Source organism: Littorina saxatilis, linkage group LG12 (assembly GCF_037325665.1).
Source record: "Littorina saxatilis isolate snail1 linkage group LG12, US_GU_Lsax_2.0, whole genome shotgun sequence".
NCBI lineage: Eukaryota > Metazoa > Mollusca > Gastropoda > Littorinimorpha > Littorinidae > Littorina > Littorina saxatilis.
In genome coordinates this window covers 74,521,267-74,536,984 of record NC_090256.1, presented here as the reverse complement: position 1 = coordinate 74,536,984, position 15,718 = coordinate 74,521,267, and the positions used below count along the sequence as shown (strand labels likewise).

The 15,718-nt window shown below is 43.8% G+C and overlaps 1 protein-coding gene across 3 annotated transcripts in view; it reads right to left on the bottom strand.

Annotated features, from left to right (window-relative positions):
• Positions 1-15,718, bottom strand: part of LOC138983240 (cytosolic purine 5'-nucleotidase-like) — a 248,483-nt gene that overhangs the window by 19,790 nt on the left and 212,975 nt on the right. For all 3 annotated transcript variants that reach the window (XM_070356662.1, XM_070356663.1, XM_070356664.1), the window contains 4 exons: positions 12,289-12,346; positions 2,463-2,559; positions 1,525-1,604; positions 270-330 (listed from right to left, as the gene is read on the bottom strand). In XM_070356662.1, coding sequence (XP_070212763.1) covers positions 270-330; positions 1,525-1,604; positions 2,463-2,559; positions 12,289-12,346 — 296 coding nt within the window. The remainder of the gene's footprint in view (positions 1-269; positions 331-1,524; positions 1,605-2,462; positions 2,560-12,288; positions 12,347-15,718) is intronic.

Sequence of the window (15,718 nt, the reverse complement as noted above, 5' to 3'; positions counted from 1 at the left end):
CTGCTGTTTGCCACAAATGCTCTCCGTAACCTTTTTATTGATATATCTCTCTCCCTCAATCAGACCCACCACCTTGGCCTCAGGAGCCAGGTCTGGGCGGAGGCGACCACGGTGCAAGGGAAGCTCTATGGCAGTCTGGACGACCAACAGTGCACGGCAACATTTGCGCGGAGAACCGGCGTTTCCATCTGAGTGATCGACAAGAAGAAGAAGAAGACCCACCACCTCCCCCCCCCCCCCCCCCAAATAGACTGCAGTGAAATACTGACATTGGTGTACTGGTAGTCACTGTTAGTGGCCAGGAACACCTTGGCTCCCCTCGACCTCAATCTGAAAAAAACATATACATTACTCATAGCCCTACAAAAAAAACACAAAGCACAAAGCAAAAATTCCACTGCCTCATTACATATAAGATCAAGAGTCCCTGAGATCCATCCCCTCCCCATAAAACAGAGAACAGACATTACCTATCATTCTTGTTTTTAGATTCTGAATTTTGGAACGTTGGCCGTCGATCTGTTTTTGGATTCTGAATTTTGGAACGTTGGCCGTCGATCTGTTTTTAGATTCTGAATTTTGGAACGTTGGCCGTCGATCTGTTTTTAGATTCTGAATTTTGGAACGTTGGCCGTCGATCTGTTTTTGGATTCTGAAATTTTGGAACGTTGGCCGTCGATCTGTTTTTGGATTCTGAATTTTGGAACGTTGGCCGTCGATCTGTTTTTGGATTCTGAATTTTGGAACGTTGGCCGTCGATCTGTTTTTGGATTCTGAATTTTGGAACGTTGGCCGTCGATCTGTTTTTGGATTCTGAATTTTGGAACGTTGGCCGTCGATCTGTTTTTGGATTCTGAATTTTGGAACGTTGGCCGTCGATCTGTTTTTGGATTCTGAATTTTGGAACGTTGGCCGTCGATCTGTTTTTGGATTCTGAATTTTGGAACGTTGGCCGTCGATCTGTTTTTAGATTCTGAATTTTGGAACGTTGGCCGTCGATCTGTTTTTAGATTCTGAATTTTGGAACGTTGGCCGTCGATCTGTTTTTAGATTCTGAATTTTGGAACGTTGGCCGTCGATCTGTTTTTGGAGTATTAGAGAACAGGCAGCAAAGCCACAGAGGGGGACAGAGAAATGGTTTATTCACACAAACACATACACTTCAAGACACTATGTATAGTCAAATGTCACACTTGTGGTTGTCTCTCTAAAAGGATGTCAGGCTAGTGGAATGGTGCGTAAGTGAATGTCGCGCTGGTGAAGTCACCCTGGCTGTTGCGCTATTGGATGTTGCAGTATTGTAATGACTGACACCTGAGAAATATCTCTCCAAAACAAAAATACAGGTACTCTAGCAAAGGCATAGAGACTGACAAGCAATAAGAAATACCTTTACTCAAGTTTTATTTCTTAACTGACTCTTTAATTTAGCAAGTGAGATTCTGTGAAGGCAGAATGGTGTGAGAGTACAGACAACAACGTTTCAACGTGTTTGTTGTTGAATTGTTCGTTGTTGACACCCACCTGTCCAGCAGAAGGGGCAGTCTCTCATCACGGTGCACATACTTCTCTACGTGTTTCACCGTCTCTGCCTTCAGGGGGCCCTGTTCATATGGAATCAAATTGTAAAAAAACACCACTAAAAGTCTGTTTAATCAATCAATATGAAGCGTATTCCTCGGGTATTCCGTGGGTACAGTTCTAAGCGCTTGTCGAACCCCCCTTGTTTGTTTGTTTTCTTCATATATTCTGTTCATAACCTCTGTACATTTACCCCTTTTTAAATCCTCGACAAACCTGGGCAAATCAGGTCATAAACTTAAAAGGAGGACGACCCCATCACCCCGGGTAAAGGGGAATAACTTTGCAGTCTTACACTTTCTGGTACCTTTGCGTCAACCACTCGGTTACTTCCCTTGAACCAGCTGGTCGAGCAAATCTTGTTTGCTGAGTAATGCCCTGAAGTGGTAATCGTCTTCAAATCCAACTTTGTGTTCCAAGCTGTCTTAATAATTTTTCTGAAAATATTTATAGAGAGAGAGAGAGAGAGAGAGAGAGAGAGAGAGAGAGAGAGAGAGAGAGAGAGAGAGAGAGGTGGGAAAGACACTGAATGTGCGTTCTTTTATTGAGACAGGAAGTTAGAGAGAGAGAGAGAGAGAGAGAGAGAGAGAGAGAGAGAGGGAGGGAGGGAGGGGTGGGGGGTTGAATGAGCTTGAGCGTTTCAATGTATCCGATCTCAGTCTCTCAATGTACTTTTTTTTTTGATATGTACAATAAAATAATATTGTATTATATTGTATTGTATTGTACCAATGTGATTTTGTCTCTGGGGAGAAATGAGCAACTGATTGTGTCTGTGGGTGCATGTACGAAACCCGCTGAGTAATTCATAGCCGTAAAGTTAAGTAACTCAGTGTTGTATTATCATTATCAACTTGCACTAAGGGCGGAGGAAAACGTACGCTCTTGTTGTGGACGTACTCGATGGCTTGCAGCACGTCCTGGTAGATGGACTGGAACGTCATGGTCAGGTCTCCACACTTCACCCCCGTCTTCATCCTGTACACACACACACACACACACACACACACACACACACACACACACACACACACACACACACACACACACACACACACACACACGCACACACACATGCACGCACACACACACACACATATTAAAGTCAGCGTGACAAGAGAGAAGTGTAACAATACAGGTGACTATGGCCTGGACACAAGGCCAATGCGTGCAGGTTCGCATGTGTGCCTTCCAACAAGCGAAACCCAAACACTTAAGATTTGAGCACCTGCTATCACCTGTGATTATAAATTGCACCTCATACCCCAAGAAGGAAGAAGGAGACTAAAGATTCGAATAAACCGTCCCTCTTCCCCCTTACCCTACCCCCCTCCCCTCTCAACCCATTCCCCAGTCTACAAGTTGAGTGCCAACGAACTCTAGTGTCGGGGTTGACAATAACAGATCCCCGCGGGTATGGCCAAAAGATTCTACAATTTCGGGTTGGTTTAGTCTACACCAGGAAACGGGAACTCTCTGCAACCTTTTTGTTGATCGTTTGCACCAATGAAAATGCTCTGCGTGGGTTAGAGAAAGGGGACAGAAGGAAAGAAAATCAAGGAAAGGGAGAATGAGGAGGAACAGGTTAGTATAGTGTTGATCATAAAACAAACACGAGAGGAAAAGTAAACGGTGTGCAGAATCCTCTTTTGAAAGACTTCTAAAGAAAAGCCTCGCTAAAACACATACAGAAGCCTCTGTAGTTTTTGATCTTTTTAGTGGGTGGAAGGGGGGGGGGGGGGGGGTGGTTTAGTGTAACCAGGTGAGAACTAGTGTGACCAGGTGAGAACTAAGTGACTCAAAACCGTAGGACTTTTAATATTAATTTTAACTAAGTGACAACCCAGCTGGCTAATGCTGCTCTAACCGGAAGCAGCAAGAGGATGGAGTCATTATCACACTGACCAACACTATACAAACACGCTTCTGATGTAACCGATAAATATTGAACAGTATTTTTTTCATACGCCAGTACTTGACCACATGCAGTTTACCAGCGTTTGTTAGTAACTGGCCAGTAGTTTACCAGCCTTGGTTTCTAAAGTTTAAAGGGAGAAAAAGTAAAACACTGCAGATTCCTTTTTCAAACACTACTAAATAACAGCCTCGCTGAAACACACCCAAAAGCCTATATTTGGATTGTTTTGTCGGGTGGATTCGTGTAGCCAAACAAAATAACTAAGCGAAACACTTTCCAAACATGTTTCTAAAGTAACTGATAAATAGTTTAACAGCATTTTTGTTCAAACAGTTTACTAGCGTTTGTTCTAAAGTAACCGGTCGGTAGTTGACCAGCATGTGTTTCTAAAGACCCAGACGTGTAAAGAAGTAGCGTGGACTATCAGTACAGTAGTTAATTATGTGTCATGGAAGCACAATCCTAAAACCATGCAAACATGTCCCTCCGTCACTTGCAGGTCCTTTTACGACACGGGTTGTTTTGTTGACGGGTGTACTCAACTTGGGCGTATCGTTTCGTAGCAGGCGCTACCCTTTATCACTGGGGCGGGGATATAGCTCAGTTGGTAGCGCGCTGGATTTGTATTCAGTTGGCCGCTGTCAGCGCGAGTTCGATCCCAGGTTCGGCGGAAATTTATTTCACAGAGTCAACTTTGTGTGCAGACTCTCTTCGGTGTCCGAACCACCCCCCGTGTATACTACATTGGGTGTGCACGTTAAAGATCCCACGATTGACAAAAGGGTCTTTCCTGGCAAAATTGCTTAGGCACAGTTAATAATTGTCTACCATACCCGTGTGACTTGGAATAAGGCCGTGAAAGGTAAATATGCGCCGACATGGCTGCAATCTACTGGCCGTATAAAATTTCATCTCACACGGCATCACTGCAGAGCGCCTAGAACTGTACCCACGGAATATGCGCGATATAAGCCTCATTGATTGATTGATTGATTGATATTTACACTTGCTTTCCTCTAGGTCATAGACGATTTTCGGAAATAACTCTGTCACTTGCGAGGGGTGTGTCGGAAACACGTGAACGAGAACACGTGTTTCCATTACTCCCCTCGCTAGTGATTGGCCCCTCCAATGTTTGGCAGAGGTTTTTCAATTAAAGGTCACTCCCCCACAACACATACAAACCCGACAGAGTTATTTTTGGAATTCGTCTAATCAGAGGAAGCAAACTTCCGTCGTATTAATTGGGACAAATATTAACTCTGATTAAGTGTAGAATGGTTACATTTCTGCTCTTTTCTGTGTACGCTATTACATTGATATACACTTTGTATTCTTGCTGTACTTTTTAAGACAGTTGTCGTTTTACGAACAAGGAAATTAAGGCGATATGACGACATCCCTACCTGTCTAAGTCAAGAAGAAAATCAAAAATTGAAAGATATGAAAAGGGCATGAAAGAGTCAACGGCATAACCAAGCTACACGTTTTGTTTCGGTTATTAACTCATTATAATCTTTATTCGCTAGTCCATTTCAAAAATCACTAGCCTAGACAAAGTGATTAGATCGACGTAGTAGTGAATGTTTTACTTCGTCGTTTCTTAAACGCCCTAAACAAGTAACCTTTATTTATTGACTTTATCAGCAGGTGAAATACGTCACGTATCCCATTATGACGTCATGTGAACAAGAGAATATGACACATAGCATGACAGGGCATCAGCTGGTTGTTCGCCACCAATACCCTCGGTGATGAGCTATGAAATCACAGCATACAATGGAAACCCCTTTTTAAGACCCCCCCCCCCCCCCCCCCCCCCAATTTAAGACTACCACCCCTATTTTTAGACCTTGATCTTTCAGATTTTGTGTTCATGATATTATTACCTGTAACTTTACCCCCATTGTATGACGCCCCCCTTGTTAAAATATGATTTTCTCTGATTTTTGGAGGTATTAAAAGGGGAGTTTGACTGCATTTCAAACAATAGCCATGCATGGATAGTACGCAAGTAATGATGACTACAGGATTACTCATGCCGACATCCACCCGAAGCCCTGCATCAGAGAAGTCTCGTGCTCCCCTACCCCTGATCCCACAGTGCTGTACCATCCCCACATACACCCTGCTGTACCATCCCCACATACACCCTGCTGTACCATCCCCACATACACCCTGCTGTACCATCCCCACATACACCCTGCTGTACCATCCCCACATACACCCTGCTGTACCATCCCCACATACACCCTGCTGTACCATCCCCACATACACCCTGCTGTACCATCCCCACATATACCCTGCTGTACCATCCCCACATACACCCTGCTGTACCATCCCCACATACACCCTGCTGTACCATCCCCACATACACCCTGCTGTATCATCCCCACATACACCCTGCTGTACCATCCCCACATACACCCTGCTGTACCATCCCCACATACACCCTCCTCCACCATTCCCCCTTCCCCTCGACCTTGATGTTAAGTCTGTAGTCAATCACTGATCTTGGTCTTGGCACCAGCTCAGATTGACAATTGGGGTTTCTACCCGCAAGAAAATAGAGAAAGGCAAATGAGGAGGGGGGTTGGTTGGGGTGGGGGTGGGGGGTGGGGGGTTAGTTGGTTGGTTGGTTGATTTTAACGCCCCTTAAACCTATGGGTGGGTGGGGGGGGGGGTGGGGGGTTAGTTGGTTGGTTTTAACGCCCCTTAAACCTATGGGTGGGAGGGGGGGGGGGGTTGGTTGCTTGATGAATTGTAACGTCCCTTCAATATATTTGGCTGCATGTTGGACCGATGCAAGTTTGTTTCCTTTCTCAGTTTGCATGGCGGTCTCTGCAGTCTGTGAAACTATCAACATTTGGGTCTATCACAGTCAAATGAAGAAGGTTCTAAAAATAAAAGCTCATTGCTTTACACACTTTCTACTTCAAATATTGTTAAAATTCTCGATCTCCTTCAAACAGTTAAAATCTTGTTCGGGGTGATTTCACAGTTGGGAGATCGCAAGACAAACAAGTCGCGTAAGGCGAAAATACAACATTTAGTCAAGTAGCTGTCGAACTCACAGAATGAAACTGAACGCAACGCAACGCAGCAAGACCGTATACTCGTAGCATCGTCACTCCACCGCCCGTGGCAAAGGCAGTGCCAGTGGAATTGACAAGAAGAGCGGGGTATTCGTTGCGCTCTGTACCTCTCTTCGTTTTAACTTTCTGAGCGTGTTTTTAATCCAAACGTATCATATCTATATGTTTTTGGAATCAGGAACCGACAAGGAATAAGATGAAAGTGTTTTTAAATTGATTTCGAAAAAAAAATTTGATAATAATTTTTATATATTTAATTTTCAGAGCTTGTTGTTAATCCAAATATAACATATTTATATGTTTTTGGAATCAGCAAATGATGGAGAATAAGATGAACGTAAATTTGGATCGTTTTATAAAAAAATTTTTTTTAACAATTTTCAGATTTTTAATGACCAAAGTCATTAATTAATTTTTAAGCCACCAAGCTGAAATGCAATACCGAAGTCCGGGCTTCGTCGAAGATTACTTGACCAAAATTTCAACCAATTTGGTTGAAAAATGAGGGCGTGACAGTGCCGCCTCAACTTTCACGAAAAGCCGGATATGACGTCATCAAAGACATTTATCAAAAAAATGAAAAAAACGTCAGAGGATATCATACCCAGGAACTCTCATGTCAAATTTCATAAAGATCGGCCCAGTAGTTTAGTCTGAATCGCTCTACACACACACACACACACAGACAGACAGACAGACAGACACACACACACACACGCACATACACCACGACCCTCGTCTCGATTCCCCCCTCTATGTTAAAACATTTAGTCAAAACTTGACTAAATGTAAAAAGAGACAAGACAACACAAGACTAGACAAACTCTTTATTATCGAGGGTAAAAGAAAAGCAAAAATATAAGTGGTTTCTTTTTTCATCAAGCCCTCGCCCAAGATAGAGTCAACTTGAACAGAAACAAAATAATGATCAAAGCACGAGAGATAGGAGAGGAAGGGAGAGAGAGAGAGAGGGGGGGGGGGGGAGGGGGGGGGGGTGATTGTGTGCTGGTAATTGACATTTGTTCAGATAGATGTAAACTAAGAAAGGAAGAGGCAATAACAGGAGGTGGGGGGCGGCGGGGGAGAGAGAGCAAACCATCCACAGAAAAACGGATGTAAAACTGCCGCGAGTGAGGTCAGACCAGATGTAAAAGTAAACAGCGACAGGTAAAAAAAAAAAAAGAGAAAAAAAAGGAACAATTAATGAAGGTACGGCTGGCACTGATCAGGTGAGCTGGCAGGTGGACTTGGTGGATGCTACAGGTGGGTAGGGGAGGATACAGGTGGGGTGGGGAGGATACAGGTGGGTTTGGGTGGGTGCAGGCGGGTACGCAGTTGGTAGAAAACGGGTATTCTGGAGAATGAAGGCGGTGGACAAAGGTAAGAGAAAGGAGGAGGAGGAGGGGGGGGGGGGTAAAGGGAGGGGTGTACAAAATGTAAAGTCATGACAGGTGTAACGGGGGTGGAGAGGACGTACTCGTGGAAGGGTGGAAAGCCGGGTACAGATGGTTTGGCACCGCAAACTTGACTGGTGGGGGAAAAAACCTTGTAGGGTTAGTGCGCAGCCAACCTGGGCAGGGGGAAAGGTGGCTCTCGAAAGAGGGTGGTGGTTAGAGATTTTAAAAAAAGAAAAAAGCAGAGGTAAGTACACATGAGGGACAGGTGTGTATCGGGGGACAAGGGTGTGGAGGTGGGCGAAAAAGGGACGCAGGTAAAGGGGGGACAGACGTAAGTACACAGCCTACACGCCCTGGTAAAAGTAAACAATAACCAGGTAAAGGGAACAGGTAGGCGGGTGGTGGAAGAGAAGCCAGGTAAACGGGCAGGTGAGAGGGAGGGGGGGGGAGCCAGGTGTGTGTCTGCAGGGTGCCAGTGCCAAGGGACAAGATAAACAAGCACAGACTGTGCGTAGCGCATCCTTGATAGCCGGCAATATCAACCCCAGGGCTTCACACCAACTATCGGCATGGGAGGGGATGATGATGACGACGATGATGATGATAACGACGACGACGATGATGATAACGACGACGACGACGACGACGACGACTAAGAAGAAATATGCAGATGGATAGAAAAAACGCAGATTGACAGGCAGGCACGTACTTTAGCCCAAGGAGAAAATATTGTACGGTTGGGAATATAAAGAGGTTTAGCTTGAAGAAGCATGATGATGATGATGATGATGATGATGATGATGATGATGATGATGATGATGATGATGATGATGATGATGATGATGATGATGATGATGATGATGATGATGTCGATAACAACAACGACGCCGACGAAATAGGAGAAGAAGATAATTAAACACATGCACAGATATATGCAGATGGACAGAAAGACGCAGATTGACAGGCACGCAGATTGACAGGCAGGCAGATAGATAGACTTACTTTAACCCAAGGACAAAATATTGTACGGTTGGGAATATAAAGAGGGGAAATAATGCGAGGGGTGGGGGGCGGATTGTGCTGGTCTGGATAATTAGAGGAGACGAGTCACAAACGGAGGTTGGAGGGGGATGGGGGGGGGGGGGGGTGCCGGATATCCTAAATTGAGACCCCATAGTCCGGACTTGGGTAAAGATGGTGTGAAAATAAGTTCAATAACATTATTTTTTTTAATGTGGTCGCCACAGTGCGGACTGAACGTTTGCAAACGGGCAAAATGACGTCATCAAACACTGTTACCCCCAGAATGAATGAGAATTAAAAAAAAACCTGGGGATATTATCTGAAACATCACTCTAAATGCAAGTGTCCCACTTTTGAATTTGAACTCACTTTCTTTTCAACACAGTGTGACATAGTACATAGTTCGACCAGGAAAAGTAGCACACATGGTAAAAATAGTGATCAAATGTCATGCTGGCTATTGTTCATTCGCTTGTAATGCCATTCTTAGTTTCTTGTCCAAATGTGGAGGTACGTAATCTGGTACAGGAATGTCATGCTGGCTAAAGTTTACTCGCGTATGCCATTCCTATATATATATATATATAGCTATTCTGATGGACACGTGGGGGAATTCGGGGGCTGTGATTGCGGGATGGTCTCTTCCGATCATCAAAGCATAATGCTACGGAAGTCGGCCATTTTTGCCAATATCCAAAAGCATCTTGGCAATAACAAAGACGCATGGTTCCGGTTTACCCATCTTTACCACACGATGTTTTAATCGACAACAGCATACCGTGCCTGACAACTTGAAATTCTTCTCGGGAATGTTTTTCAGCTTTACAAATGTCGATAGCATACCCTTTTCTGCTAAATTCCCGATGAAACAGGACTAAACCTATCATTTTCTGTCCCTAAACACCACAAAATACTTAAAGTCGAAAGATGTAGTACAAACAGGGGAGTAAAACGGAACAGCCGTTTTTGTGTGCCTGTGAGCTTAGTTCACAGTTGCCGACTGACACGAACTTTCGCATTTGGCTTTTCTTATCTCGTAACTCCACACTAAATACCCCACTTCCCCTCTGAAGTATTGATGTACAACCCGGCCATGGCACTAACATTCATGTAGTCGTTTATAACTGAGGTTGAAAAATTCGCTTCATGACGAGACAAGTATAAATGCCATTCACCCAAACTGAAAACGTCGCTGCCGTCTGCTCGCTTTGAACGGATTAGCTGTTCTCTTTTCCTCCCTTTGTTGCATCCTAGTTCTTCACGGTTGTTTCTAGTTTTCCGTTGATGTTGTGTTTTGGTCTTCTTCATAAGTAGTCTTGTTCAAAATTAAAAAAAACTCAAAATTCTTTTTGTTGTATACGAATGAACTAATAAAAAACTGTTTAACAGCTGTGTTGTCAAATCGAGTTTTTTTCCAAAGTCAGTGTGGCGCCTGCGCAAAACTAATGCGCATGAGAAACGGCGTCTGCTATCAAAACCTGAGATCAACGCATCGATGCAAAAACTGTCATTTTGTAAGTTTGGAACAACAAATAAAGGTCAAAACAGAAAACACAATAGCTGTTAATATTGTTCAAACACGCAGCCCACGGACCCTATAGCAGTGGACGATAAACTATATTCAGTACAAGACACTGCTGGGAAAAGATCACACCGTTACCTGTTTTTGGAAGGAACACTGAAAAGAAAGCGATGAAAATCAACCCCACAAATCATCAAGCAAACAGGCCCAACAAAAACGGAGACAGAAGGAGAAAATCAGGTGAAAAAGGAAATCTGGAGAGAAAAACACACATAATAGGTCAGTCTCTTGGCGCTGAAATCATTGAGGAATCAAAAAGATATTTCTTTCAAACAAACAACGTTTAAAAAAAAGACACAAATAAACAAACACACAAATATCTAAATAAAACAACATATCTGCAAATTTACGCAAAAGCTGTACCTTTTTTAAGGGTGCGTATGCAAAAGCCAACTTGTTTCAAATTGCAGCCACTCTCTTAAAAACATAAACAAATAAAATCCATAAACGGGGCCGGTGTAACACGAGAAAATTACTCCCACGAGATTTTTACTCCGGAGTAAACATTTCGTACGAAAAAGTTACTCCCTTTACGAAAAAAAGCACTCCACCATTACACGAGAAAATTACTCCCCAAGACAGGCGAGTTCCGGGTAAACATTTCGTACAAAAATGTTACTCCCCTGACGAATAGATAACGAATAAATTACTTCACCCCAACACAAGCAATTTAACTTCCCATGCCAGGTGTACAACATTTTTACTCCCTTGTCCCCTGTTAGTCTTGGTGGTGGAAGGGGTGGAAGGAGGGTAGTGCGACATTCGTGTGCGCGAGATCACTTATTGGCATTATCCCTTCGGCCGCATCCCATTTTTGCGTACGAGATTTTTACTGGAAGTAAAAAAAATGGGGAGTAAAAATTTCGTGGAGGGAGTAATTTTTTCGTGCCTTGGAGAGTTCTTTTCTCGTACGAAAAGTGTACTCGGAGTAAGAATTTTGTACGAAATATTTACTCCGGAGTAAATTTTTCGTGGAGTAAAAATGTCGTGTTACACCGGAAAAAGATTTTTGTTTTGTTTAAATGAGTCAGAGGTCGATACAGAGTGCAACTAATCAACTCTGACAATTGAAGGCAGGCACTGAATGTGCGTTCTTTTTTTCATTGAGACAGGAAGTTAGAGGGAGAGAGAGGGAGAGAGAGAGGGAGAGAGAGAGAGAGAGAGAGAGAGAGAGAGCGAGAGAGGGGGGGGGAGAGGGAGAGAGAGAGAGAGAGAGAGAGAGCGAGGGGGAGAGGGAGAGAGAGAGTGAGAGAGAGGGGAGAGACAGAGACAGAGAGAGAGAGAGAGGGAGAGAGAGAGGGGGGAGAGAGAGAGAGAGGGGGGAGAGAGAGAGAGGGGAGAGAGAGGGAGAGAGAGAGAGGGAGAGAGAGGGAGAGAGAGAGAGGGAGAGAGAGACCAGGGAGAGAGAGGGTGGGAGGGAGAGAGAGGGCGAGAGAGAGAGAGAGAGAGAGAGAGAGAGAGAGAGAGATCCCTGATCCCTCGATCAGAGAGGGAGAGAGAGAGAGAGGGAGAGAGAGGGAGGGCGAGAGAGAGAGAGACAGAGACAGAGAGAGACAGAGAGAGACAGAGAGAGTGAGACAGAGAGAGTGAGACAGAGAGAGTGAGAGAGAGAGAGAGAGAGAGAGAGAGAGAGAGACAGACACACACACACACACAGGAAGGAGTGGGGATGGGGGCAGGGGTTGTAATTACCTGGTGTAGTCCTGATGGTTACAGAAGTAGTCCACCAGGCAAGCCAAAATGTACAATACTGAAAAATACAAATATAAATGCTCAAAAACTACTTATCAAAACTGACTTTCTTAGCACAAAAAGAAACAAAACAATCATAAAGACTAACACTCAAGCAAGTGAACAAACTATCAAACAAACAAACAAACAAATAAAACAAACAAACAAACAAACAAACGAAACAGGAGTAGTTCGAAGTATGCTTGATGTAGCACACACACAAAAAGAGAAGAAAAAAGGCATCAAAGTTAAAAATACCAAGATGTGAAAATGAGGAACTACATTTTTCTTGTTAAAGTTATCGCCTGGCGATAAATTCAGTAAGTGTCGAAGTATCACCGTAGACATCAAAAATCGTTTACATCACTTCCCAAAACACCCAAAACCTCTAACAGATCTATCACTAGCAAAATGGAAGCTAGCCGCTGAAATGTGGAACAAGGCAGAAGGCCAGAAAAAATGGATCCCGAAAACGTTGAACAAGTCATTCAACACGGGTGGAATGTACACACAGTTGCCATAGGATGGGGTGGGGGTGGGGGGAGGGGGGGCAAGGTGCGACGTACGGTACGGCACTAAACAGGAAGCCAGCCGCCGGCCCTTCACGTCATAGCCTTGCGCATCTTCAACAGGTAGACCGGAAGTAACTGTTTACAGCCCCTACTAACACCACTTCCGCTTCTCCTTGGCGTCAAGAGGGACGTGTGTTTCAGGGTGGAGGGAGACAGCGGGAGGGTGGGTTCACAGTCATATCCCCCCACACACACGCACACCCCTACGTTGCACCATTTTGGAATTCCAGCCAGCCCCCATCCCAGTTCTTTGACCAGAGCACGGGCGTTGGTTTGCTGGCGTTGGTTTTTACCAAAGAATCCAAATTGAGGTGAAACTTGCGCGCTGTTCATAGGGGTGCCTCATCACGATGGAGTCTCGTGGCTGAGTGGGGGTCTACGACCCCGTGAACGTGCGACCCTTCAAGTGGAAGCGATGGGCTGAGAAGACTTGCAGGCTTTCTGGCACCGAGACAATGCACTTGAGGTGGCGAACCGAGGTGGGGGGGGGGGGGGGGGGTGTTAGAGGTGCACTCACAGCATCCCATCTTGAGCCTTGCGAAGTTACTTACTGGAAGAAGTAGTCGCATCATACCGGATCGAAGTAGACTTTGCGAAGCCTTTTTACCGAAAAATCTATGCCAAAGTTTCGTGCAGCGAGCTTCGTGAATTGATATCAGGCTTGAGGCATTTTAACAGGGACAGGTGAGGGGGGGGGGGGGGGTTGAGTATCGTCACTGTCATTTTGGACATTACAAATGTTTTCTTGTGACAACTTGACTAAACCTTTACACAAGGAAGGCTGGGGTAATATGGGCGTCTTTTGTCACTTCAGTAATAGCACACAAATACACGTTATGGTCAAAACTGACGCTGTTTTACGGAGAGACATTTCCGACACCTTTGCATTCACAAGCTGTTAAACATCTTGTTGAATCATCGCCTTTACCGATGTGATGCCACCAAGAAAAATGCATCAAGAAAAGATGTCACTGTATATGTCACTTACGCTGAATGATGATAAGACTGAAGTCTTACTGTGCAAAAAGAAGAACACTACATTTCCCTCTCCCCAACCTGTTTCTGTTCAAATAGGCAACACCGACATTCTTTTCTCACCATCAGCTAGAAACCTTGGATTCACCCTTTCATCTGACATGACCCTTAACAAACATATATCTTTAGTCTGTAGAGCAGCTTATTTTGAGCTTCGTAAGATCAGCACCATTCGCCACACACTCTCCTCTCAAACAACTAACACTCTTGTCTGTGCCTTTGTTCTTTCTAAACTTGACTACTGCAACTCTCTTCTCTCTGGCTGTCCTCTGTACCTCCTGCATAAACTACAAAAAGTCCAAAACTCGGCAGCACGCCTCATTCTGAAAGCACAAAAACGAGATCACGCAACACCACTTCTTCACACACTGCACTGGTTACCTATTCAAGCCCGCATTGACTACAAACTGTCCACCCTCTGCTTTAACTTCTTTTCTGGCTCGTCTCCTGCTTTTTTCTCTGAACTCCTCACCGTCTATTCTCCAGCAAGACAACTCCGTGCCTCTTCTGACTGTCGCATCCTCACCATTCCACACACCAAAACCAAAACATACGGACAACGCACTTTTACTTTCTGCGCACCCACACAATGGAATTCTCTCCCCTTTCACATCCGCCACTCTCAGTCACCCCAAGCATTCAAACGAGCACTTAAAACGCACCTCTTCAAGAAATACAACCCCTGATTTTGTTTTCTCAGTCCATCAGTAGGCTACATGTAGTGTATTTGTTGTTTTAGTGACAATGTGATAATGTATATAAACATCTAGGGCTGTTTTCAGTATTGTTGATAACATGTTCTGTTTGATTAAGGGTATTCAGCTGGTATTTCCTTGTTTTTACTACCTATTTTATTCATGTTTTTATTATTTAGTTAGTGGAAGAATCTTTTGTAATGTATGTTTGATGGTGTATGCTTTTAATTAAGCGTTGCTGACTATGAATGTAGATGTAAATGTTTGTATAACTGTGTTTTAATTTTAAATGTGTCAAGCGCAAAGAGCATAATTGTAAAGTTATGATGTTGCGCTATATAAATGCTCATTTATTATTATTATTATTATTATTATTATTATTATTATTATTATTATTATTATTATTATTATATGTCAGAACGTACATAAAAGCAATTTCAGCCTGAAACTTCGCGAAAGGGGAATGAAATCGAGCAATGGTGTCAGCTGAAACAGAGATAATGACAGTACTAGTCACAGTCACCGATTATGTTGCCTTACTAATACACATTGAGCTAAACATATTTCCCCTGTCGAAGTAGCTTTGTGTAGTGTCAGAACAGCATGACACACTACCATAAGGCCAAATAAAAATATATGTTGGCTTAGGGTAACGTGACCAAAATCGATAGGGTCGGTAGGTCGGCGCTTTTTTTCCTTTCTTTTTACATTTAGTCAAGTTTTGACTAAATGTTTTAACATCGAGGGGGAATCGAAACGAGGGTCGTGGTGTATGTGCGTGCGTGTGTGTGTGCGTGTGTGTGTCTGTGTGTGTGTCTGTGTGTGTGTGTAGAGCGATTCAGACTAAACTACTGGACCGATCTTTATGAAATTTGACATGAGAGTTCCTGGGTATGAAATCCCCATACATTTTTTTCATTTTTTTGATAAATGTCTTTGATGACGTCATATCCGGCTTTTCGTGAAAGTTGAGGCGGCACTGTCACGCCCTCATTTTTCAACCAAATTGGTTGAAATTTTGGTCAAGTAATCTTCGACGAAGCCCGGACTTCGGTATTGCATTTCAGCTTGGTGGCTTAAAAATTAATT